The 26,300-nt window shown below is 41.5% G+C and overlaps 1 protein-coding gene across 1 annotated transcript in view; it reads left to right on the forward strand.

The window, feature by feature from the left end:
* Positions 1–26,300, forward strand: part of LOC125228726 (MAP kinase-activating death domain protein) — a 91,461-nt gene that overhangs the window by 60,314 nt on the left and 4,847 nt on the right. The window contains exons 28-41 of the mRNA XM_048133387.1: positions 184–309; positions 3,036–3,192; positions 3,570–3,907; positions 4,281–4,422; positions 8,052–8,179; positions 9,442–9,567; positions 12,473–12,514; positions 13,564–13,572; positions 16,773–16,845; positions 17,217–17,263; positions 20,889–21,080; positions 21,578–21,796; positions 22,467–22,628; positions 23,107–23,198. Coding sequence (XP_047989344.1) covers positions 184–309; positions 3,036–3,192; positions 3,570–3,907; positions 4,281–4,422; positions 8,052–8,179; positions 9,442–9,567; positions 12,473–12,514; positions 13,564–13,572; positions 16,773–16,845; positions 17,217–17,263; positions 20,889–21,080; positions 21,578–21,796; positions 22,467–22,628; positions 23,107–23,198 — 1,853 coding nt within the window. The remainder of the gene's footprint in view (positions 1–183; positions 310–3,035; positions 3,193–3,569; positions 3,908–4,280; positions 4,423–8,051; positions 8,180–9,441; positions 9,568–12,472; positions 12,515–13,563; positions 13,573–16,772; positions 16,846–17,216; positions 17,264–20,888; positions 21,081–21,577; positions 21,797–22,466; positions 22,629–23,106; positions 23,199–26,300) is intronic.

Genomic DNA, 26,300 nt, shown 5'->3' on the forward strand with positions numbered 1-26,300 from the left:
CGAAAGGGTCGCACTGACGTAAATTGCCATATCGCGAGACAGTGCTTACCCGCCAGATCTAATTGAACCCGTCTCAGGTCTACCCAAGTAGCGTTTTTTGTCGAGGCGTTCGTTTTACCGAGGTCCCACATAACAATTGGCTGTCGGGGATTGTTCGTCGGCTACAGAGGTTGTGTGTGGCAGGCGGCGCCGTCCTCCGACTGTTCCGGCGACGAGAGCGGCTCGATCACCACCAACCGATCCAATCTCTTCGACCACCGCGCCTCCTTTAAGTCCAACCTCTCTGATACGGAGGTCATGTTCCTCAATGTAAGTCGTAGTCGCTGTTGTGACGCTTAGCGCCTGCTTGCCGCGAGTTGATGGTGTTAGAGTGTTATACGTACCACACCAATCGATTGATGGCATCGACGTCCACTGTTCCTTGTCGATAATTTCTATTTATACTTGGCATGGGACTGTTGACGTTGATCTGCAATTGGTTTGGATATGTAACACCCTAGGGTTGGTAACTTGGTAACTAGAGTTTATGATTAACCCTTAATTTGGCAGAGACTCTGGTGACATAAATTTTCCGATTTTACTTAATATATTGAATAACAGGTGTTTTTAAAGCGTCCGAAAAATATTTAAAAAAATCTAGATTTATTAGTTTTTGAAAAAAAATATGTCCGCCACAGCGGACTCTGCCAAATATTGGGATAAATTAATATGTCCGCTGAGGCGGACACTGCCAAACATACGGTCATTTAAAATAAACAAGTATTTCTTAACATATATTTATTTTAAAAATTAACAAATATAATAATTTTGTATGAAAATCAAACTGACACATATTTATAGTCAAATATCATTATTTTAACTTTTTTCCGACTTTTTGGCCAGGTTGCACAGGCCGTGATCACGACAGACTGATGTGACAGTGATGTCCCCGCAAAATGTCGTCGAAGATGTAAACAACACAAAACTACCCGAAATTAATTATATCAATGTTCGGGGCAGACAAAGAAATTATAAATTTTGATCTACCCGGTTTTCTTTAATGTTTATTGCCCCTCGCGCGACATGTAACATTCACAATATCCGCGCACTACGTATACCTAAAAGTGCCAAAATTTTAACTTCTTGGTCCAGCACCACACGCTGTTGGATTAAATAAAAAATCTAAGCATAAAATCAGGCCACCAAAACAAGAAAATCAAAATAATAAACAAAAAAATATAATAATTTGTTACAACACGTGTCACCGCAACATTGGCATAGTCCGCCACGGCGGACAAATCGTATTTAGTATATATTTGGCACTGTCCGGTGCGGCGGACAACTTGTTTAGATGATGATTATGAGTATTAGAAATTGAGAAATAAATTGAAAACATAACCACTTGCAAATATTATGTAATATATTTTATTATTTATACAACAGAAATACCCTGTTCTTACAAAAACCAAAAGAAAAACGCATAAATATTTTGCTAAAAACAGTTGACTTCTGATGCGGTGCCATCTTGACGAGTAACTGTCAAACGAGTGTTGACAGTGGTCAAATAGTATTTTTATACAAAGCATGTATCATAAAAGAGTCTCTTTCCATATGTTAAATTAAATAAAATTCTACCTAAAAAGCGAAATATTTTTTTTATCACCTGTCCGTCCCACCGGACTTTGCCAAATTAAGGGTTAAAGGATTAAATACACCCAGTTTTGAGAAACCCAAGTTTTGTCCCAATTGCAATTGGGATTTGTACTAATTCAAAAATTGAAAATTTTTGTATTTCACTCGGTGGCAAAATTTGTTTAACCTTCGTGCCTTGAAACCCTCGCAACGCTCAAAATTCCACTTTTTGAACCACTCGCTACGCTCGCGGTTCAATATTGGAATCTATCGCTTCCTCGGGTATCAATATTGGCACGTGCGGTTAAACAACAACTTTGCCCTATTGTAAAACAAATAACTATTATCCATCTGAATGAAAGTAAGCACCAAAGGATCACTATTAAGTGAAGTTTGAAAATATGTGAAATCTTTTACAACTATATTAGGATATTGATCTGATTGGCGGAAAAGAGTCATTTGAAAAAAGTATAGTAACTTAAATAACAAAGTTCGACTTGATGACTAATCTTGAAACTGCCGTCTTCTGATCAAAGACTTGTACCTAGTTGCCAACCACGACCTGTCTCGCTGTAGTTGATACTAGTGACCCGAGCATGCCAATAAACAGTAGAAACACTACATATAAATATTGCTAAAATACGCAGTAGTTTTTCGAGGTTCTAAGAAAATACCGAGTCACACTGCTGGATGTATATTTAGTTCAGTTATTGCTTTGTTTTTATTGATTTCCGTTATCTATAATGGAAGGTTCTTTAGGTGAATGCAATTAATACCATTTATCGGACACGGTAAGACGTTAGGCAACTATGGATTCGACATTTAGCAATAAAATATAACTCATAGGTACTTAGATATTTATTTTATAATAATCATAAAAACTCATTAAAATGTTAAGTGTCTTTTCTAGAAATAAGAAACTTCTCTTTCCTTCAGTTGTAGCAGTTAAAAAATAGATACACAATTAACAAAAAAAGTTTCTGTAAAAAACATTTGCCATGTACGCATACCTCAGCAGTTCCCGTCAACTTTGTACATAGCCACGTCAGCAAATTTTAATTGATCCTATTTTGTTACCAACGTTTAGTAATATAAGTCGACTTTCGTAAGATATATACAGGATAATTGTTATAATTAAGAAAATATAGATACTAGAGAACCTTAATGACGAAATAAAATTTAATTAAATCTCAATTCATCAACTAAATCTTGGTAACAAAATAGGAACTAATAAAAACAAATTTAACTTTTTCCTTAATTTTTGTACAAACGTTTCGAGAACTGCTGACCTATACAAACAGAGAATACGGGAGACCAAGTCATCGGGGAATAGTCGACAATGTCTAACATCAACATTTATACCTCACAAACAGAATTAAGTATCATAAAATACATGAGGTAAATTAGGTACTTTTCATACTCAGATGGGTCGCGGCGCCGCGACTAGCAAGCCTCGGGCCTCGAGCGTGTTTTCGTCGAAGTCATCACTCGGTGGATACCGGCCTCCGGCCGGAGCGCCGGCCACGTCGCCCGTAACGTCTCCGGATACGGCACGGACGTACCTGTTCCAAGGACTTATTGGTAAGACGGAGTTCCGAGTCGGGCCAAAGGCGAAGCTTAATAACAGTCGATAAACATACCTTCCCCATAAATATTTCTTTAAAATTTCTGGGCCGAGCACGCTTTCTTGCTAGTCCTTATAAAGTGATGAACTTAAGCCGGTAGAGGTTTAAGCCGATAAGATGGCTCGCATAGTTCTAACGTGCAAAATGATACATCCAAGATGCTCGATTATTCACTTTCACGAAATAAAACTTTAAATAAGTACTTATTCTCCACACTTGCATTCGCGCTGATCATCTGGAAATGTGTGCTTGACGATACCTAAATTTCAAAGATTGGCTAGACATCACCTATGTTTTATTTCTTGTACATATTTGTTTTTCTTTCAATTAAAGGCAAGGAGAGATCTAACCTATGGGACCAAATGCAGTTCTGGGAAGACGCGTTTTTAGACGCCGTGAGTCAAGAACGTGACATGATCGGCATGGACCAAGGCGCCAATGAAATGATGGAACGGTACAAATGTCTGAGTGAGACGGAAAGAAAACGCCTAGAACATGAAGAGGATAGACTGCTTTCTACCGCTCTTTATAATCTGACTGCAGCTATGGTTCTTTTCGACGTACAAGCGGATATCGTCCGGAATAAAGTCCGGAGGTTACTTGCGAAGAGCCATATAGGACTCGTTTATAGCCAAGAAGTCAATCACCTGCTTGACGTTGTTCATACGTTGGTAAGTTACACAGTTTTCATTTATCTTGACATTTACTTTTTGTGTCGGAAATGTCAAGTCAAACATATTATGAACGACAGTTAACGGCAGTGTTTTATCTTCTTATTTCACAAGATACGTTATCTCAATAGTTGTGTTCTTAAAGCCAAACATGGTTGGAATGAAATAGCCAATATTTACTGTGGGGTTACTCATTCTTAGTGCGTTTTCACATTATCCGATCCATTATCGGATGTAGGAAGAAAGGCGAAAATCAAAGATGATGGCCTAAATACATGGATCGGTCCTACATTCGATATCTGATTGGATATGTAAAAACGCAACTATGAGTATAGCAAGTAGATAGAATTAACCAAATTGTTCGTTATGGCAGCACGGCAACGACATCGACCTGAAGCCTCTGGGTTCGCGGTTGCTGCGGCGGGCCTCGTTCACAGTTCACGAGACCGACGCCAGTGGGGAACTAAGGTTCATGGAGGTTCGAGACGACGGGCTCGTGCTGCGCTCCACGCAGGGTGAGTGTGACGTCACCGGCCCCGCGGCCTCGCGGCTGTAGGCCTCGTTCACGCGGTACCTGACGGACGCCAGCGGCGAGCTACACTTCATGGAGATTCGCGACGACGGGCTCGTGTTGCGCTCTATACAGGGTGAGTGTGACATCACCGGCCCCGCGGCCTCGCGGCTGCATGCCTCGGTCACGCTGTACCTGACGGACGCCAGCGGCGAGCTACACTTCATGGAGATTCGCGACGACGGGCTCGTGTTGCGCTCTATACAGGGTGAGTGTGACATCACCGGCCCCGCGGCCTCGCGACTGTAGGCCTCGTTCACGCTGTACCTGACGGACGCCAGCGGCGAGCTACACTCCATGGAGGTTCGCGACGACGGGCTCGTGTTGCGCTCTATACAGGGTGAGTGTGACATCACCGGCCCCGCGGCCTCGCGACTGTAGGCCTCGTTCACGCTGTACCTGACGGACGCCAGCGGCGAGCTACACTCCATGGAGGTCCGCGACGACGGGCTCGTGCTGCGCTCCACGCAGGGTGAGTGTTACGTCACCGGCCCCACGGGCTCGCAGCTGTAGGCCTCGGTCACGCTGTACCTGAGGGACGCCAGCGGCGAGCTACACTTCATGGAGGTTCGCGATGACGGGCTCGTGCTGCGCTCCACGCAGGGTGAGTGTGACGTCACCGGCCCCACGGGCTCGCAGCTGTAGGCCTCGGTCACGCTGTACCTGAGGGACGCCAGCGGCGAGCTACACTTCATGGAGGTTCGCGATGACGGGCTCGTGTTGCGCTCTACACAGGGTGAGTATGACGTCACCGGCCCCGCGGCCTCGCGGCTGTAGGCCTCGTTCATGACGTACCTGACGGACGCCAGCGGCGATCTACACTTCATGGAGGTTCGCGATGACGGGCTCGTGCTGCGCTCCACGCAGGGTGAGTGTGACGTTACCGGCCCCGCGGCCTCGCGGATGTAGGCCTCGTTCACGCTGTACCTGACGGACGCCAGCGGCGAGCTACACTTCATGGAGATTCGCGACGACGGGCTCGTGTTGCGCTCTATACAGGGTGAGTGTGACATCACCGGCCCCGCGGCCTCGCGACTGTAGGCCCCGTTCACGCTGTACCTGACGGACGCCAGCGGCGAGCTACACTCCATGGAGGTTCGCGACGACGGGCTCGTGCTGCGCTCCACGCAGGGTGAGTGTGACGTTACCGGCCCCGCGGCCTCGCGGCTGTAGGCCTCGGCCACGCTGTACCTGACGGACGCCAGCGGCGAGCTACACTTCATGGAGATTCGCGACGACGGGCTCGTGTTGCGCTCTATACAGGGTGAGTGTGACGTTACCGGCCCCGCGGCCTCGCGGCTGTAGGCCTCGTTCACGCTGTACCTGACGGACGCCAGCGGCGAGCTACACTTCATGGAGATTCGCGACGACGGGCTCGTGTTGCGCTCTATACAGGGTGAGTGTGACATCACCGGCCTCGCGGCCTCGCGACTGTAGGCCTAGTTCACGCTGTACCTGACGGACGCCAGCGGCGAGCTACACTTCATGGAGATTCGCGACGACGAGCTCGTGTTGCGCTCTATACAGGGTGAGTGTGACATCACCGGCCCCGCGGCCTCGCGGCTGCATGCCTCGGTCACGCTGTACCTGACGGACGCCAGCGGCGAGCTACACTTCATGGAGATTCGCGACGACGAGCTCGTGTTGCGCTCTATACAGAGTGAGTGTGACATCACCGGCCCCGCGGCCTCGCGGCTGCATGCCTCGGTCACGCTGTACCTGACGGACGCCAGCGGCGAGCTACACTTCATGGAGATTCGCGACGACGGGCTCGTGTTGCGCTCTATACAGGGTGAGTGTGACATCACCGGCCCCGCGGCCTCGCGGCTGCATGCCTCGGTCACGCTGTACCTGACGGACGCCAGCGGCGAGCTACACTCCATGGAGGTTCGCGACGACGGGCTCGTGCTGCGCTCCACGCAGGGTGAGTGTGACGTTACCGGCCCCGCGGCCTCGCGACTGTAGGCTTCGTTCACGCTGTACCTGACGGACGCCAGCGGCGAGCTACACTCCATGGAGGTTCGCGACGACGGGCTCGTGCTGCGCTCCACGCAGGGTGAGTGTGACGTTACCGGCCCCGCGGCCTCGCGGCTGTAGGCCTCGGCCACGCTGTACCTGACGGACGCCAGCGGCGAGCTACACTTCATGGAGGTTCGAGACGACAGGCTCGTGCTGCGCTCTACGCAGGGTGAGTGTGACGTCACCGGCCCCGCGGCCTCGCGGCTGTAGGCCTCGTTCACGGTGCACGAGGACTACCACACATAGGCCAATAGTCCACTATCATATATTTATCATAGAAATATGATCTGCCTCCCTGTTTCTCCAACGTGAAGAAAAAGGACGGCATGTTGCCTATGATCATATTTCCATGATAAATATGTGATAATTGTTCCGTGTGGTGACGGGTTAAGAATTTCACCACCCCCTTTCTTCCTGTGGGTGTCGTAGAAGGCGACTGTGGGATATGGGGTAAATTGTGGCGAGAGGCTGGCAACCTGTCACTGCAATGTCACAGTTTCGTTTTCTTTCAACCCCTTATTTGCCAAGAGTGGCACTGTAACTTTAGCAGTTTCATGTGCTCTGCCTACCCCTATATGGAAAACAGGCGTGATTGTATGTATGTTATAATAATAATAATAATAAAGACGTTTATTCAAAAGTTTGAACACAGGTACATTATAAAAGTACACAGGCATGCTTACAAACTAATTGAAAAGGTAGGTGGCTCAGCTAATGTCTGTGCCAGAGGGCCTCGAGGCGCAGCGGCCACAAGAACTGCCAGAAACGGACGCTGTTATTCTGCCAGCGGCTATGTTGTATGTATGTAAATATATGATAGTGGACTATCGGCCATAAACCGAGCAGTAGGTATTGGCAGTATTTAACAGATTGTAAAGCCTGACAAGATTTTATTTGACCCTGAAAGAGTGTCGCTACAAACCGCTTTCATATGGCAATAATGTGCGGACGTCATATATAATGGGGACAGCGTGTACTGGTTTCGCTTTAATATAATCAGTACAGGACAACCGCACTATAAATTGTCAGTACCGGACATGTCAACAAACGATTTCGGAACATTGTTATCGAAATACTGTGAAATCCTTCATCCTTTTTTGTTGTTAGTAAATTATCACCTTAAGTATAATTATTTTCACTTTTTTAAATATTATTTTGGGCAAATTTGCGATGAAACCGTTAGAAAATTGAAAATATTTACTTCTCGTTTACATCACTGACATACAATCGGCTGTCCCAAATCAAAACCTAGCAGGGGACGTGTATTTTCAATGCACTTGCTAGGTTTTGATTTAGGACAGACGCAATGACTTTTGACGATGGGTGTCAAATATTAATCCTTGCCAGTAAAATAAATTAGTTCAGCTGAAAATCCGCAACGTGGCGAGGGTCAAATAAAAACTTGTCAGGCTTTACATTGTCCGAATTTCAAAAACAAATTGTCTCAACTTATTGGGTTATCACTCACCCCTCGGATTGTGTTCTTTATTATCTCAAGCTACTTTCACGTGACTATATTTGAAAGCCATATTATATTTTATGTATGTTTTGCAGGAACAATCGTGGAGAGATGGTGGTACGAAAGGCTTGTCAATATGACATACAGTCCGAAAATACGAGTTTTGTGCCTTTGGAGGAAGAATGGTGGTCAGACGCAACTGCATAAATACTATACGAAAAAGGTAATACACCTACACTTCATGCTGAAATTTCAGTCACCATTTTATAGTCGGTGTCCTCCCGTTTCGCAACAAAACTTTTCGTCAACTTTCACTTCTCATTGTTTGGCAAAGGTATACTTCGCGATCAATAGGTAACTTGACTGTAGTTAAAATAAAATATTTTATACCATGCACGAATTAAAGCATCAGATAATTTTAACTATAAAACTCCCGTGAGACTCATACATATTTAAAAATATTTTAAGCGGGTTACTCACGTATGAAGTCGATATAGCGTTCGACATGTGTTGTGTTTTGTTGTTTGACGCTATATCGACTTAATACGTGAGTAACCCGCTTAAAATATTTTTAAATATGCATCAGGTAATTATTAGGAAAACATGGACAGAAGTTATTTTTAAATCCAATTTCTATTTAATAAGTCAGGTAGAAATATATAAAGTAACTGAGTTGATCGTGACGTCACTCAATTCGATTTTATATAAATTCCATAGTAGCAAGTCATTCAAATTCGTTTTAACAGTTCTTAGAAAGAAGTTGATTTGACTAGGAGGCAAGTAGCCTATTGTTTGGTCAAATTTTTATTTGGTATAATTTTACTTATTGTAGCGTTCAGCATCCACTCAGGGGGTTTACCATGACGTGCTAAAGCCGTTCAGTTTAGGTTGAGAGAGAGGGACGGAGCTATGTAACTGCTATAGCTGTGTCCCTTTCTCTCAACCTAAACTGAACGTCTTTAGTACGTCATGGTAACCCCCCAGGACACTTTTATGAGCTTTAATTGTTTAACATGCACGCCGTACGGCGCCCCGCCGCACATAGTCAAATGATTGATAAACATCAAAATTAACTCTATAAATTAACTCTACGATAGGATAGGATATATCAGTGTCAAAATAAAGAATTTGTCAATTCTTATCCCTATCTTTTCTGAATCAATTTCTCACACCGACGGTGAAGTAACAAGAACTCCTAAGTACAGGTCGATTACAAAGATATGTATAACTTTTTCACCTTATTACAATGCAATAAGGTGTAAAAGTGGATACATATCTCTGTAGTCGACTGTACTTAGGAGTTCTTGTTACTTCACCGTCGATATGTAAGGTTTTTTTTTATTATAAATTGGCTTACTTTTGGCCAAAGACTAGCTAAAGGCTAAAACGAGGCCTACGATGGAGTGAGCTCGCCCAGAAGATGCCTGTTCACTCTTGGTTTGAAGGTTGTCGGGTTTACATTTTTATTTTTTTTTATACTTGCAGTGCAAATCGCTATACTATTGTATAAAAGAGGCCATGGAGAAGAGTGGGCGGAGTCAAGACGCCGCGGAGCTCGGAGGCGAGTTCCCCATACAAGACTGTGCCTCGGGAGAAGGCGGACTTATACAGGTATTTAAGATAAGATAGGATAAGACAAGATCGTAAGGGAGCTAATCTTGTCGTAAGATTAGGTAACCTTGAAGAGGTTAGGTAACCTTGTAAGGCCAATGCGGCAAATCCCACAGCGGGAAATTTCGACTTGCTCGTCAAATGACTGTGTTAACATATTAGCTAATAAAAATAGATAAACACGTGTAAGGTAACGGCGGCTATCAACGCGGGTATCGAAATCGACGTCCATTACCGCCGCATTTGCAAATACGCATTTTATAGGCAAACCGACCAATTTCTTAAAAAAAGTTACTCACACAAAGGAAGCCTGTTTAGTTGACTAACGCACATATAGGCGATAGAGAGTGTGAATGAAAGAAGACGCTCGCTATTTGACAGTTTTTGCCACGGGGCTGCGAGAAGAGGTTGTGTCATACTGACGTGTGACGCTAAACCTAAGTGAACTCCAATCTCATTTAGTAGTTTACGTAATAATTATGGCAAACAGGTGAAAGTTATGCATTTCAAATTATTGTTTATAGTTTTCTTCATGACTTCTGAGTACTTTTTACGTATTGTTTAGCCTGGAAATGTGTTTAAAGTGGAAATTAAAAGACAGCGGTGAAAGGCGCCATTTCGTGAGTAGATTCTATTACTGTGGTATACCACGGTAATAGTTAAAGTAGTGATATTAGTTCCTTTTGCTTTATTTTAAGTATATGTGATTAGTTATATAATGTCTTACAGTTGTTTCAATCTTGATCTATTCACGCTATCAAAGAACTATTTACGCGGTATGAAAATTATTCAACAAAACCTTAATTTTTAGCAAAAACTTCTTGACTGATTTCGTAGTTTCTATGAAAACCGTTAATTTGTCAATTTTTTTAAACATTGACATAAAGTCTGATGCTTACTTACCAGTTATGTAAACTTGGTTTTAATATAAGGTTGCAATATTTTATTTTGATTTGTAATGAAAATACATCTGTATGACTTTGTTTTTATGGGTCGGAATTAGATTTTATAATACTCCAATTTATGCCTATTACCGATGGTACGATCAGATAACCCTCGGTAATAGAATATATAAGAATCTATTACCGATCCATGCAATATTTGTTTGGGTCGGTAATGGGTTCCTATAGAAGTATCTATTACCGAGCGACATATTAGTCTTGTATCAAAATATGACATTTATTGTACCGTAAGTACAGATTTCTTAGGTGAAACTGAGTCTTCTGTGGGTATTCATAAAGGAGGATAGTATAGGTATATGTATTTGTCATAATTTGTATATTCAACCGTCGGTATTAAGCTCCGAATTTTGAGATGGGTTTCTATTTACCGATGGCAGAAAAACACTGTCATTCATACCCTCGGTAATGAAATCTCAATTCGCGTTAATAGAACTGCAACCTGTTCATTACCACGGTAATAGAAAATTTAGGTATGTTGGCTTCAGTAATCATTTTATGACATATAATAAACTAAAATGATCCTAAAACTCTTCAAAACTAATAGTTCAATAAATACTCTTCCATAAAAAAAATATTTGTGGTCGTTAATGAGCTTTGATACCCTTAATTTTTTGGTATCTTTTGAAATCTGCCTTAAGTACCACGTTAATAGGCGCCATTACCTTATACGGTATTTTATAGAAACGGAGTTGGCTAAATAAATAAAAATGTATGTCTGAGCCGGATGGTCACACTATCGTAAAAAGGTTTGCCTAAACCAGATTAACCCGATCCCTCGGTTATTTACCTTTTTTTTTTTATACTACGTCGGTGGCAAACAAGTATACGGCCCGCCTGATGTAAAACGGTCACCGTAACCTATGGACGCCTGCAACTCAAACAGTGTCACATGCGCGTTGCCACCCCATTAGAAACTTGTACATTCCCTTTTGCTGCGTTAAGTACACAGCAAAAAGGAGTGTACAAGTTCCAAGGAGGGTTCGGGTTGCCGACGACTCAAAGGACAATAAACGGAACAAGTTAGTTCCGTAAGTCCTCCCGTCATCAGCACACCGCACCCTCGTTGAGCTCTGGCAACCTTACTCACCGGCAGGAACACAACACTATGAGTAGGGTCTAGTGCTATTTGGCTGCGGTCTTCTGTAAGGCGGAGGTACTACCCCAGTTGGGCTCTGCTCTAGATTCGAACGAGACGATATCCGCTGTGCTGTGCCCTACCACACAAAGCGGAATATCATTCGCTATGCCCTACCTCCTTCTACCTTTACCTTTACTTTACCTTTAAAAAAACACCGCGTACTTTTTTATGTCACGTTAAGGCCTCATCTTAAATAATGCAGACTATTTCCAGCGCCGATCTTGCAATCAATGTGACGATCAACTCCGTAGTAGGGCTCCTCAACTCTGCCCCCAGTTTAGTCGCGCTAGCCATGTAGTTTGTAGTAGGGGTTTCCCGGCTCTGCCCCCAATCTATTTAAGTCGTCACTTTACTTTGTAGTAGGTGCTCCCGGGTTGTGCCCCCCGCTTATGTAAAACGGCTGTTCAAAATTATTATTTGCTGCTATTAATCTGTCAAAATTTAAAATATTATGGTACTATTAAAAAATATGTTTCCATAAACAAGAACTTTCAGATATATAAAGAAAGTTTTGATTTGAGACATCGAAACTACATTATAACATTAAGTTAGTTTACTGTTTTAAAATACCTAATTATATATTTTTTGTTTAACGATTATTTTTATATGAAATTGTATATTATAGACTCAATATTATTATGAACAATAATTTACAACAATAAATTGCTCTGATAATTAGGTTAGATTAAGATCATAATATATATGTAATGAACTATTCATAAGAGCTTGTAACTAGGCCTACATGAATAAAGATATTTTGAATTGAATTGAATTGAATAGATACTAATTGTTTTATAATTCGAAGGTGTGCATGGAAGGCGTTGGCCTGCTGTTCCAGCACAGCAAGGTATGTGTTTTTTTCTTTCGTATATGTCAGTATTTTTGTCAGCTTATTTATCTTTTATAGTAATGAATTTACCAAAACTGTTGAACACCTGTGCAATGCAAGTGAACCACTGTTTTGGTATGGTCATTACCCGGTGCGCCAGGTAAGGTATCTGTCAGTGTAATGCTTCATTCAGAGATCGTGTCGGTATGAACGGCGAAGGCGCTTCTGTCTGTTGTGCCGCTCGGCCGCGGCGTCGCCACCGGGCAACGTACGAAGCTTTCTCATCCACCGTACGCGATGTGCCATCTCTTACGATATCAAACAAAAAGGCGCCCGCCGCGATATCGTCTAAATCAAATATATATTTCAAAACGCTGAATGGCAAATCATAATTTTAAACTTGCTTGCCCCTCAGATCCTAGCAAAATTTAATCCGGATTCAAGGACCACTCAAACTTTCCTATCTTAACTTCTTCTTCATTGTCCAATTTTTCTCTTTAATATTTATATTAACTATTTATATTAGTATAATATCGAAACTCTTTTTAAGTAATGGTGTATTCGTAGAGAACGAATTAATAATCATTCTATAATCATAACGAATTCAGCTTTGGTCGAATAAAATCACTATTTTTGCCCATAAGTTATCTTTCTCTATTACTACAATCGATGTAATAGTTAGAAGTTTTTACATTTTAAGGTTGACCGTTGTCCATCTGATTTTCGTACCTATTCCGTACAATACTTTGTGCATGTGCTATTGTCTGCAACCTCCCTCGTCGGCCGCGGGCTCTCGTGGCGGGCAGCGCCGGCGCTCGGGGCCGGACCGCGACTCGCGCCACGTGAGCGGCCCGGCCTGCGACTCGCGACATGCTAGCGGCCCGGCCACGCTCGGCGCGGGGGCCGGGCTCGCGACCCGCGCTCGTCGCCGGCCCGGCCGAGGCGCCCCCGCGACGCTAGGAACTTTTGAGATGGTCCTTGACACGCGCTCGCCCGCCCCCAACTAATCTTCTTTTTGTCTGTTCTACTCTTCCCGGACACGCCGAACCCGCGCCGCTGCGCTCAAGGATTTCGAGGTACTCAGTGGTTCATGCACTAGTAATGGCTGGCTCTTACGATGATCGACACGACCTTATGATCTCTATCACGGTTACATTGACATGCAATTAGCGATGATCGTTCGAGGTCGTAGGGCTTTACTTGTAGTTTTGAGGCTTACAGATTGTTTTTAGCCGTTGTTAGCGTTGTTTTAGTTCTCCCGAGTGCGGCGAGCGCCGAAGCGCGCGTCGTGCATGCACATAGAAGCCCTTTGTTTATTTATTTGTTTATTATCGCACCCGATAGCTTGCAATCGTATCGCGGATCGTCCGGCGAGCGGTCTCGATTCCCTTTCGCCCCGCCCTCCGCGGCGGTCGGTTCGTTGGTCCCTTGTGTCTGTCTCCCGGAACCCTCGCGTCACGTCCGCCCCGAGCCGGACGCGGGTCGGAGGTCAGTCGTAGAGCATTGCCATCTCACAAGTTCTGGTGCGGCTCCGGGCCCGGCCGCGTGGTGCTCCTCGCCCGCTCCCCGCTCCCCTCCTACCCCGCACACGCCGCACCCCGCACACCGCACTCCCGCTGCTCAAGTGCTCTTGCTGTCAACATTCAACCAACAGAAACGCGACACGCAGAAGACCCTGAGTAGCAGTTTTTGTCGTTGAATTTTGAACTACAGTATTTTAGTGAGATACACTAATTGCCTGTCTGCAGCATTGAGCGTTCGCTATCTTCTGACTGCCATGAGTAAGGTTGCTCACATGAACAGGCATTAGTGGATCCGCCCGATACGCAGAATACGCGTTGCGCTGCTCGTATCGCATGTTTGCATGTTTGAGTGTTATAAACTTTACATAATCATCCGCTTCGAACGTAATGTCAGTTATTGTATAACAAATGGAATGCTTATTTTTGTACAACTTTTCTAACGTGTTTTCAAGGAAGGTTTGTTAGGTTGAATGTTTTGATACAAAAATAAATCCAAGCTTGAGAAATGTACATATGTTTTATATTTAAAATGTGGTAAGTATTCACGTCCCCCATAATTGACTAATATAGTTGTAGGTTAATAATGTCACATATGACATAAATATCTACCTCCCCATCTAAAGTGTACATAAGCTAGAACTCGATTTGATGGCAGTAGTTAGTCGACTTACTACTTAGCTGAATGTGTGAACTTATTTCATCGCATGTGATGTTATGTAGCTCATTAATTTTCACACTCTTACAGTTACATACAACATAATTTACTTCTTATTTCTTTAAAATTTCCGTATCCCATATTTAAACAAGTTGTAACAAGGTTTAACAAAAATAATGGGCATCCGTTTAAGGGCAGTTTCGGTACCACATAAAAAATATTTGCGCCACATAATTTTCTTCTCAAAGTGACAGCTCGTCCCAAATGAGCAAATCCTTAAGAGGGGCAAGAACTTTTCCATATACCTACTTTTATTTTTCATGCCAAATATGGCCGTAAATGTAGTCCCGCTATTTTTGTTAAATACTTGTGTTTACACCAAGGATCAAACGCCCGTCATTTCGAAAATGTAACCCTGTTCCGTACAGCAGAGACTTCCTTATGTTAATAAGATAAGATAAGATAAGATAATCATTTATTGCGAACCATAAAAATTGTAAGTGTTTTATAAATTTATTGGACCATATAATTTATATCCAGTGACAAATTAGTTAATGATTATTATTACGAAAATTACTTTCGCCAATAAAATAGAATGACCAAATTTTTTTCTAAATTTTCAGGTGTGAGCCTATAACGACGTGAATTTAGGACCCATTTATGCGTTGAAAAAGTCCGTTCACAGTCTACGGACGTCATAGGGGCATATGTAATCGTTGACATTGGTATATTGTTCTCCCAATATGATTGTGCCTCGGAGTTAATTTTCTCATGAATATGTTTCACGGTGATGTAGTCAGGATTCCTATTAAAAATTGCTTGAAATTTAGACATAGCTGTAGATCTAAAACTCCCGGGAATATTTTGTAAAACAGTCCTTATGTCCTTAACAATTTTAAATGCTTTTTTTATGTGTAACTTCGTCCTTTGTAGTTCAAGAATTTTTGAATTGTGGGATGACTTGGAAATATTTTTTTATGTACAGAAAATCTTTTTTTAAACTGGGGATTTTTATTAATTTCTTAATCTTTCGAATTGCGGAAGATTCGTTTTTAGGGTTCCGTAGTCAACTAGGAACCCTTATAGTTTCGCCATGTCTGTCTGTCCGTCCGTCCGTCCGTCCGTCCGTCCGTCCGTCCGTCCGTCGGTCCGCGGATAATCTCAGTAACCGTTAGCACTAGAAAGCTGAAATTTGGTACCCATATATATATCAATCACGCCAACAAAGTGCAAAAATAAAAAATGGAAAAAAATTTTTATTAGGGTACCCCCCCTACATGTAAAGTGGGGGCTGATATTTTTTTCATTCCAACCCCAACGTGTGATATATTGTTGGATAGGTATTTAAAAATAAATAAGGGTTTACTAAAATCGTTTTTTGATATTATTAATATTTTTGGAAATAATCGCTCATAAAGGAAAAAAATGTGCGTCCCCCCCCCTCTAACTTTTGAACCATATGTTTAAAAAATATGAAAAAAATCACAAAAGTAGAACTTTATAAAGACTTTCTAGGAAAATTATTTTGAAGTTGATAAGTTTAGTAGTTTTTGAGAAAAATATGGAAAACTACGGAACTCTACACTGGGCGTGGCCCGACACGCTCTTGGCCGGTTTTTGTTTAAACCATTGATCACCCTCTTTATTTGTTCAAAGTGTTCTACATAGTAACATGCGGCTTCGATCCAAGTCCAATATTTTTATTTTGTGTCACAGTGTTATTTAAAATATCTTATAAAATAGAAAAATGTTAACATCATAAAATAAGGAAGTCTCTACTGTACGGAACAGAGTTACATTTTCGAAATGACGGGCGTTTGTCCGATCCTTGGTAAAGTTTACACACATTGAACAGGACATGAACATGCTAGTTAGGTTGAACTGGCCGAGATTCGTTCGTCTCCACAGCATGGCCAGGCGGTTTAGCACAACTTGCACTCTCGAGCGCGAGTCCATACCAACTTCAAGTTAGATTAGATGTATGGGCTCACGCGCGAGAACTCAAGCTACGCTAGCCTGACAGGGTTACTAATAAATATAGAGAATGGTACCTTATACTTCAACGAGTGTCACAGTTTTGTTCTTCTCCGTGTTCCAGTTCTTCGTGAGGCTCGACCACATCCGGAAGTGCTTCACGCAGAACGGCGGTATCTTCGTTTTAGAAGAATTTAGTAAGTTACTCACCACAGTTCTTATAAAAATCTTGAGAACTTCTTTCCTTCCTTCTTTCCTTTTATTATTTTTTCCTTTCCTTTATTAAGTTTTTTTATGTTCTTTGAAATATTAACAAAACGCTTTTTCATTTGTTCTGTACACAAGACAAGTGTTAGTGTCGAGAAATAACCTTACACATGCGACATTTGAAAATAAAATAACGCCTCATGAAAAATTCGTTACTTTACTTATATGGTGTCCCGTACGTTACAACAGTATTGATGACTATAATCGTTCAGTTTTTAAAAACTGCGACAGGTATAAGAAATCAGAAATTAGAAATATTACCAGTTGGTGCGGTGAAAAATAATTTAAACCTTTTTTACAGATCCAAAAACAAGGCAAATAATACAGAGAAAGTACAAATCAATAATGGTAAGTGCTATTTTATTTGTGTGTTATTATAATCAATGTATCTAAACCGAGGAGAAGATTTCATAGTGGATATTAAAAGAAGGTTATTGTTAGTGATCGGTCTGTAAATGCTTAAATTATTAATTAAGATTACTGTAAGAGTTTTCCCAAATCTATCGACGCGGAATCGGCCTTAGCCGACCAAAAATCGACTAACGACCGACTTTCGGCAAAAGCCTGCCATGAAATAGCTACCTACATGTTACAGATCACTAATTAATAACACAACAAAATAGGCTAGTTTCCTACTAGTCATATCAGCTTCTTTTTATGAACTATCAAAACGATTTGCTAATATGGAATTGCTATGAAATACTGAGGAGTGACGTCACGGTTAACTCATTTACTTTATATCTTTCTTTTTGACTTATTAAATAGAAATTATGTTTAAAAATAACTATTGTCCATATTTTTCTTCTAATTATGTGGTGCTTTATTTCGTGCACTGCATACAATATTTTATTTTAAGTATAGGAAACTAGCCTATTGATATCTTCTCCGGGTCAACATTGTAAAATGTCTTGTATGTTTATTATAGTTTTTTATGTCTTGTTTTATTGAAAATCTGATTTCTTTATGTTGTAGGCAGAGAAAGTAGTGCTTGACCTGCATCGTTTCTTCTCCATATGGCTTTCTCGATACTATATCGATATCGATATCGAGAGCACTAGAAGTGAAATGAATTATGCACCTTTCGTTTCATAGCTCGTACGGATGTATGTACACAATGTGTTTTTTTATTTTGCATTATTTTTTACTCTTTGCTTTAATTACCTTTTTATCATGCTGACTAACTGTTTTTTGTTTTTGATCTTACAATTAACTATGTATTGTCAAGCTAGTTCGCAACTAGACGTACCTACCTACTAATAGTACTAACTTAGTTTAATATTTATTGCTTTTAACTTTTTATTCAACGTCTAAAGTTATTAATAAATCCATATTTTAGTTAAATGGATATATGCATAAGTAAATTAATGCTTGAATAAGTAAATAATTAATTAAGGCTTTAATAAGTAAATTAATAGTACCTAATAGGACTAGCTTAAATGTACGGATCAGTCATAGGTACGCAACGAATCGGATTTGAGGAATGAATTCCTAACAATCTGAAATGAGGCGTAATCTTAGAAGGTATGCTCGAATGCTTGCGCATGTCTTCCACTGTTCGTGAAAATTCTTGGAAATAGAAAAACCGAAATAATTTCGTTCCAGCGAACTGTTCTTTAAAGAACGGAATTTTAAATTCCGTTCTTCGGAACGGTTCCCACTCATAAACGTTTGTTCACTGAACGAAAAAGAATGCCGTTTAGAGGGACCAAAAACGCTAAAATAAAGTTCTCGTGTCAACGTACGGAACTATTGCGAAAAAAATACCGGTATCCGATCCCTGATTACGCCAACTCGGACCTCTTTTCAACTCCGTCCGCTTATAATATTTGACTGGCTACTATGGTCTCTCGCTCGCTCTCTTTTGATCTTATCTGTGATTGATATGTATAAACTATTGCATGGCTTACGGCTCAGCCACGACATTGGTCTAAGCGCGACAGCAGGGAGCGGCGGCCATACATTGGAGCGAGACACAGCGATGGGACTTTTCATTCGCACGTATGGCTGCCAATGACCGCTGTCGCGCTTAGACCAATGTCGTGGCTGAGCCGTAAGGCCTGAGTGAACGCTTGGAGCGGAGGGTTCGGCGGGCGTTCTGTAGGGCGTCTAATTAGAACACTGCGCTTCAACATGAACACCGCACGCCCCGCCCCGCTGCACGCCCAATATGAGCGTGCACTCAGGCCTTACACTAATGGCTGAGCCACGACATTGGTCTAAGCGCGACAGCGGTGAGCGGCGACTATACATTGGAGCGAGACACAGCGATGGGACTTTTCATTCGCACGTATGGCTGCCGCTCACCGCTGTCGCGCTTAGACCAATGTCGTGGCTGGGCCGTTAGTGTAAAGTCTGAGTGCAAGCTCGTATTAGGCGTGCAGCGTGGCGGGGCGTGCAGCGTGCATGTCAAACAATTAAAGTTCATACAAGTGTTCTGAGTCGAGCCTGCTATCGTGCGCGCGGGCGAACACGCTCCGCTGCACGCCCCGCCGAACGCTCCGCTGCGAGCATCCATTCAGGCCTTAGAATTATTGTGGCTGTATGTATTTTGGAATACTTCACTCTACACTACGCGTGGTTCAGCTCTTCCTACCTAGGATCGTTTGCATCAAGGGAGATAGCTAATTTTATAAGTTTATTGATTTACTTTTATAATATACCTACTGAATTCATTAGTTACTTATTTATTAGTGTTACTATTTAGTCTATTCGATAAGTTCAATGTAGGTACAAATACCATTTTTTTTTACTATATAAGACTAGTAGATGCCTACATGTAGTGTGGTGCTTTTGGAGATAACGCGATTTGCTATTAATTTCTTTCATGGGCTTGAAATTAAAACTACCAAGTTACTTTTAACTTAACACACTGACATACATTTTTACCTAAAATACGTCACGTGGGCATACACAATTGGTGAGGTGTGGTTACTAAATTCATTACTAATTTTATTATGTTGTTTCAAACATTTTATTGAAATAATAAAAAAACACACTCGTTTAAAATTTTACATCAATTTAGAAAAAAATATAGGTACTAATGAGCATTATAGTGTATAGCGCCATCTCTCGGTGAATTCGCTAACTAATTTCCGCGACCATAGTATGTTGGTTTTTCAGGGATTATTCTTTGTAATGTTAACCGATTTAAACAATTATTACTTTATTGGAAAGAAGATAATTTAAGTAACATCTCGTATTAATTTGAAGTACTATATACATCCTCAAAGGTGGGTAAATTAAAAGTAAAAATCTGAAAAGTTTTTTGTGAATTAAAAAAAAAGTTTTCAAGATACAAACACGATTATATTTTTCCTGTAATATTTAGCATAAAATCAATGTTTCTTAAAATTTTCATAATTTTTCGTTGGTAAACTTCGGAGATAAGGGGGGGGGGGGGGTATTTTTTTTTACATTTTCCTTCAAAATTCTTTTTTTTTTTTTTCCACAACAAAAAAAATATAAAAAATAGTTTATTTACGTTCAATTTGAGCTCTTTCTAACGATACCCCACTTGACCTAGTAACTTGAAATTTACAGTTTGCCCCCCTTTCATTTTGGCCATTTTCTACAATTAAAATTAATAAATTTAAAAAAATTATACCTTCTATTTGTAGAGGTTCACAATGTTCACAACTATTCCAAATTTCAAGTTGATAGCATTAGTACCCTAAAAATAACAAAAAATATTTTACTGCGTTCCCTTCTCGTAACTTTATTTGTACATTACTTATTTCAATAAGTAATTTTATTAAGTAATATTGATTCAAACATTAAGGCCTTGTCAGTTTTTTTTAATAAAATAAAGTAGTGGCGAAAAAGGATCGCTTACCTACACCAAACGTAATAAAACTGACGAATCGCCGTTCAGCAGTAAAATATGAAAAATCTTGCAACTTTTAACAGTGACTAACCCTTCGATTCTCCAACCAAACCTGTATTTTAATTCGCTGTGTATTTTACGATATTCCAGGCGGACCAGATATGTTACGCGGTTCTCTGCGTGTTCTCATACTTCGCCGCGGGCCACGAGCAAAAGAAGGCAATTTTGGAGCAGGCGGCGCGCGTGCCTTCGCCGGCCGCGCTGGCCGCGCCCGCTGCGCAACGGAGCGTGTCTGACTTGGGACCGGACGCACCGGGGCTTAAGAACCGGACCAGTCCTCAGGTACCTTGCCTATATTACATATGTAGTAGGACGTCATATAGTTGCTTTGCTAATATCGTCCACCGCCCAGCGTCAACTCATTAGTCCGACGTGGGGCCCATTTAAGTAGGTAAGGCGATTCTGGAGCAGGCGGCGCGAGTACCGTCCCCGGCCGCGCCGCGCCCGCCGCGCGACGGAGCGTTCCCGACCGGACGTACCCTGGCTTAAGAACCGGACCAGTCCTCGGGTGGGTTTCCTACATAAGGTGCCTACATTACAGGTGGCTTCAAGAAGTTATACTGAGTGAATAAAGAGTTTGATAGAGAGATATGAAGAAGAAGAAGTATCAGAAAAAGCCAAAACTACTTATATACATTATAGATTAAGTGGCGCAGTCGGTAGGATACGAACCTATACTTCAAACTTTTATTTGCAAAGGTGTGCCATCGATGCAGCATCTTGGGTTGACTGTTTCATTTATTCCGTTATACTGATAAACAAAATGTTTGTTTGTATAGTTGCAGGTAGACAGAAGATCCCCAGTGAACCGGTCGACAGACCCGCGAACAGCGAAGGAGCCGTCACCCACCCGGACGGACGTGCGTCGAGGCGAGACCCACCCGCAGTCGCCACGAGTCGCGCCAGGTCGACCCGAGCCGGGCCGGCCCGAGCCGAGTCGACCCGAACCAAGCCGCCCCGAGCCGAACCGGACCGAGCCGCCGCGGACAGCATCGCAGGTAAACAAAATGACCTATGTCAATTTGTAAAGGCTATGGCTTCTTTGGTATTTGCGGTTAAAATCTACATATTTAGATTATTTTACCTACTCCATAAATCTACTAATATTATGTAGCAATTAAGACAGAGGATCGACAACATTCCGTTCATTTTATAAATCCGTAAAGGTGTCTAAGTAATTTCGACGTTTATAATAGGATACAAATTTTAAATAAAACACGAAAGAATGAATGCGGCAAAATGCTGCCTGCCATTAATAGTACATTACGATACAAGTGTGATAACTACACACAACTACAGTACAACGTTTTACAGTACATATGGCTATTTATGGCTACTTAAATTTTTGACATAGCTGCGTAATGAGGTCATTACCTAACAAGGGCGGTAATATAGCGCCATATATACTGTATGTGTGGGCCTGTGTGGTGACGGGTTAAGAATTTCACCACCCCCTTTCTTCCCGTGGGTGTCGTAGAAGGCGACTATGGGATATGGGTTAAATTGTGGCGTAGGCGAGAGGCTGGCAACCTGTCACTGCAATGCCACAGCTTCGTTTTCTTTCAACACCTTATTTGCCAAGAGTGGCACTGAAGCTTTAGTAGTTTCATGTGCTCTGCCTACCCCTTTATGGGATACAGGCGTGACTGTATGCATGTATCGGTGCAGGAGCCGCCTCGCCCGGCAGCGGAGCGGACGGCGCCGGGCGGCAGCGCACCGGCGCGGCGCGACAGCGTGCCGCCGCGCCGCCCGCCGCCGCCCGCGCCGCAAGCGCGCCTCGCGCGCGCCATGTCGCAAGCCGCGCCTGCTCGCACACACGATCCGCCCCTGGTTAGTATACTTCATCTTCCGCCCTAGCGTCATAGAGAAACGACTAGGTACTGGCTCCAGAGCCACCAGTGGACCGGAACTTTTAATGAGCTTCCCCTTACAAACGCATTATTAATGCTGCAATATTACACATTACATAAAGCATGTAATACAGACAGACCCTGTAAGGGCAATTATTTTGTATGTTGAGATTTCCTTTCGGCGTTTAAAGTAGACGGCCAATTTTCCTCCAGACCCTCTTCCGGCCAAGATAATTCACGTGTATCCGGGACAACGGTGGACTTTTTCATGCAATGCCCCAAAAGTTTGTCAACCCCCTGGTCAGGTCAAACTCAAAATTAGATTGTCAATTAGCTCCTGTTTTAATTCAACTCGGTTTCCCTCCATCAAAGGAAATGCCTAGGAATATCCGGTATATCGGTGTATTAAGTGTAGTATTTTATAGATTCTCCCATTGAACGTGCCTTGCCTGTCGCAGCTCCCCCCGCGGCCCGGCGCGCGGCCCGCCGCGCCGCCCGCGCTGCCGCCGCGGCAGCTGTCCGCCGCCGCCGACCTCAACGCTGTGCCCAGGTACTCATAATGTGGCATTTCAAATTTTCGAGGAACATGCTTCGAGCATGTTTGGGACTCGATCGATGGCGACTAAGTATTAGTTTATAAAAGCAATTTCTTTACTTAGTTGCCCGCTGCTCGGACGAATCGCTACGTCAGACGAGTGATTGCCAGTCGCCGAAACGTTCACTCTGCGAATAACTGTCGAGACGACACTGTCCGAACGTAGTTATGAAGAACATACATAATCCTATTTTGAGGGGTCTGTTTTGGTAAACGAAAATCCAAAGACATCGTCGACTATTGTAATAGTGGAGGTGTTCACTGTCGACGCTCCGAGCGTGCTTTCCGTAGAGTGACTATCGGGTTAGGGATGTATCTGAAGGAGGTGTTGGTTTATTTTATACAAGATTAATACTAACAAATCTAACAATATCAGTTGTTCAAACGGTAGTACTAAAATCTTATATGCGTGAAGTTCTTATTGGCAGTAGGTAAACAAATTAGCCTATTGATTGATATAAAATTTCAATTGATTACTTGATTACAGATCTAAAATATGATGTACAATTTATTTCAATGTGCCAATTACCATTTTCAGCAATCCTTTTGGTGATCTTAAGCAAAGCTAACTTAAGCGACCTAAACTGCTGTGTGGTGCCGCAAAAAAGGTGAACATAGCTAGCGGTCATGGTAGATTCTCCGCTCTCCATAAGGCGAACTATGCTCAGACTGATTTGTGATATATTTCGATTCTTACTTATTTCTAAAACTTTCGTAATTTCGTAAAAATAGTATCAACCAAATTTGTTATCCTTATAGTTCAGAAGTTTTTCTAAGATATTCCATATTAGGAATGGTGATAAAACCTTCAATGTTATCGAAATGAAAAAATAAAGCTTGTACTGTCAAAAAGTTCATGCAGAGCCATAGTGTAGTGTGACAGGCCACACTCACACTACTACTCCTAACCACACTATATAAGTATCGGCACACTGTAATTCTAAACAGAATAAACCTATATTCCATACAATCGACTTGTCCTTTAGTCCCCACATCACATGGCGATCCTGCCAGTGCGGCCGTGCGCTGCACTGGCGGCGCGCCGCGCCAGCGATGGAAAAAATCATATAGGAATTTAATGGACAAATGTGCGAAACATAAATAAAAAGTGATATTGACAATGTGACAGTGCTGCATAGTGGACAGTGGATTTAACAATGTATTCTTATAAAGTGCGTCGGACTGATAATAAGCACTCGGTGAAATACTTGTGTTACTTTAATAAAAAAAAGGAAGTCGGAAAAGTGAAATACATAAAAATGGAATTATGCAATATCGGTAAAGGAAAAAGGCGGAAAGTGTAAGGATGGTTTGGAGCAGGGAGTAGTTCGTGTCCTTTGTCGAGAATGGCATCTACGGGTCCAGGAGCAGCTGTTGCTGCTGCAGCAGTGTTGACAAAAGTTAGGTCGTGTACTCCGTGTAGGGAATCAAAAACTTAAGAAAGTGACGTAAGTGAACCGTGCCAGAACTAAGTAAAAAGGACATTTTATAAGTTTAAGTATCTACAGTATGTATAAGTTTTTATGACTGATTTTTTTTCTTGTTCATTATTTTGTAAGCTAAATTGATTTTAAAATAATAAACTAAATAACATAACTGAGCAGGACTATGTCCCTTGCTGACGAAACTAATACTTATACTTATGGTTAAAGGTTGATAGGTATTTGGTACATAGTTATTGTGTATCTAAATGTAATTTTTAATGAAATCAAATCAATCCGAACATTTTAAACTGTATGATTATACCTTAAATGTTTTCAATTTCAAATATATAATTTCATAAATGTGTCAATGTTTTAAATGTATCGCGAATACATTGCGCAAGTTACTTAGAGGTAATTTCAACATAGCTTTAGTCACGATGCCACCGCGATGGTAAAGTATGCGCCTTCCGTAATTACAGATCAAATTTCAGTAAACATTGTGTCATTATTATGCACCTGTTTAGATCCTTTAGGTACAATATAAATTTCGCCATAACTTTTCTTGATAAAATAAAGATTCACTTTTAATACTTACCTATGTATGATTTAATGATTTGGTTTAGTTAATATTAATTAAGAGAATAATGTTATAATTAGACTATTAGAATTCTTTTTTAAGATGACGGATATCGTATGAATATTTGTAATTATCGGATATGACATGTTTTTGTAATAATGGATATGAAATTAAAATGTTAAATTATAATAATGAATATGAATAATGTATAAAAAAAATAGTAACGGGATATGTATGATTTGTTTTACAGTATAGGTATAGGTGTGCTATGGTCAGATTTGCTTGAAAGTTGGATTTTATGGTTGGAGGTTTTAAGTTTTAAATTGAATGTGTGTACTAATGAGAAGATACGGAAAGTAATATTATGTTTATTTGAGTTTTGAAATTAAGATGGAATAAGAACGAAAGAGAATGAAATTGTTCGATTAAAATATGGTATTTAGCAGTGTTTGGGTAAACTGCAAGCACATAAGTTTTTCAGTAAACGATTGGCCTGATCAACTAAGAGTTTCTGAATTTCTTATGTGTTGAAGGTTTCACGGTGTTGAGTAAGTGTTTGGCTTTTGAATGTTTTTTTTTTCGTGAGAGGGTAATGTGAAAGGAATAAAGTGAATATGTATAAATAAATATGCCTGTCGCATTAACGATGGCCCGAGAGGCGTCGTTGTGCGATTAGGTTAGCAAGGGTACGCCAGGATACAAGGCAGGCACGGAATCCTTGGCCGTCTGACCATGATTTGGTCGAGTATCAATCGTGGGGACGCCTTGGACACGTGGAAGGTTTTGATGTGTGTTAAAAGAACTGTCTGTATGTGTAAAAAAAAATTATGTGTGCGCGCTTAAAATAAATATACTTGTATCCTGAGCTAATAAATAAATAAATAAAAGGTCGGCCGACCAAGTAAATGCGTTGTGTACCCTTGCCAAGTATTGCACGCTTTAGATGCACAATGAAATAAAATGTTATGTTATGATATATTATAGTAAATGAGACGTCTATTAAGGAAAATAAATGTAAAACTTGCAAGTTTAGTGAAATGTGGAAATGACAAAAAC

Source organism: Leguminivora glycinivorella, chromosome 8 (assembly GCF_023078275.1).
Source record: "Leguminivora glycinivorella isolate SPB_JAAS2020 chromosome 8, LegGlyc_1.1, whole genome shotgun sequence".
NCBI lineage: Eukaryota > Metazoa > Arthropoda > Insecta > Lepidoptera > Tortricidae > Leguminivora > Leguminivora glycinivorella.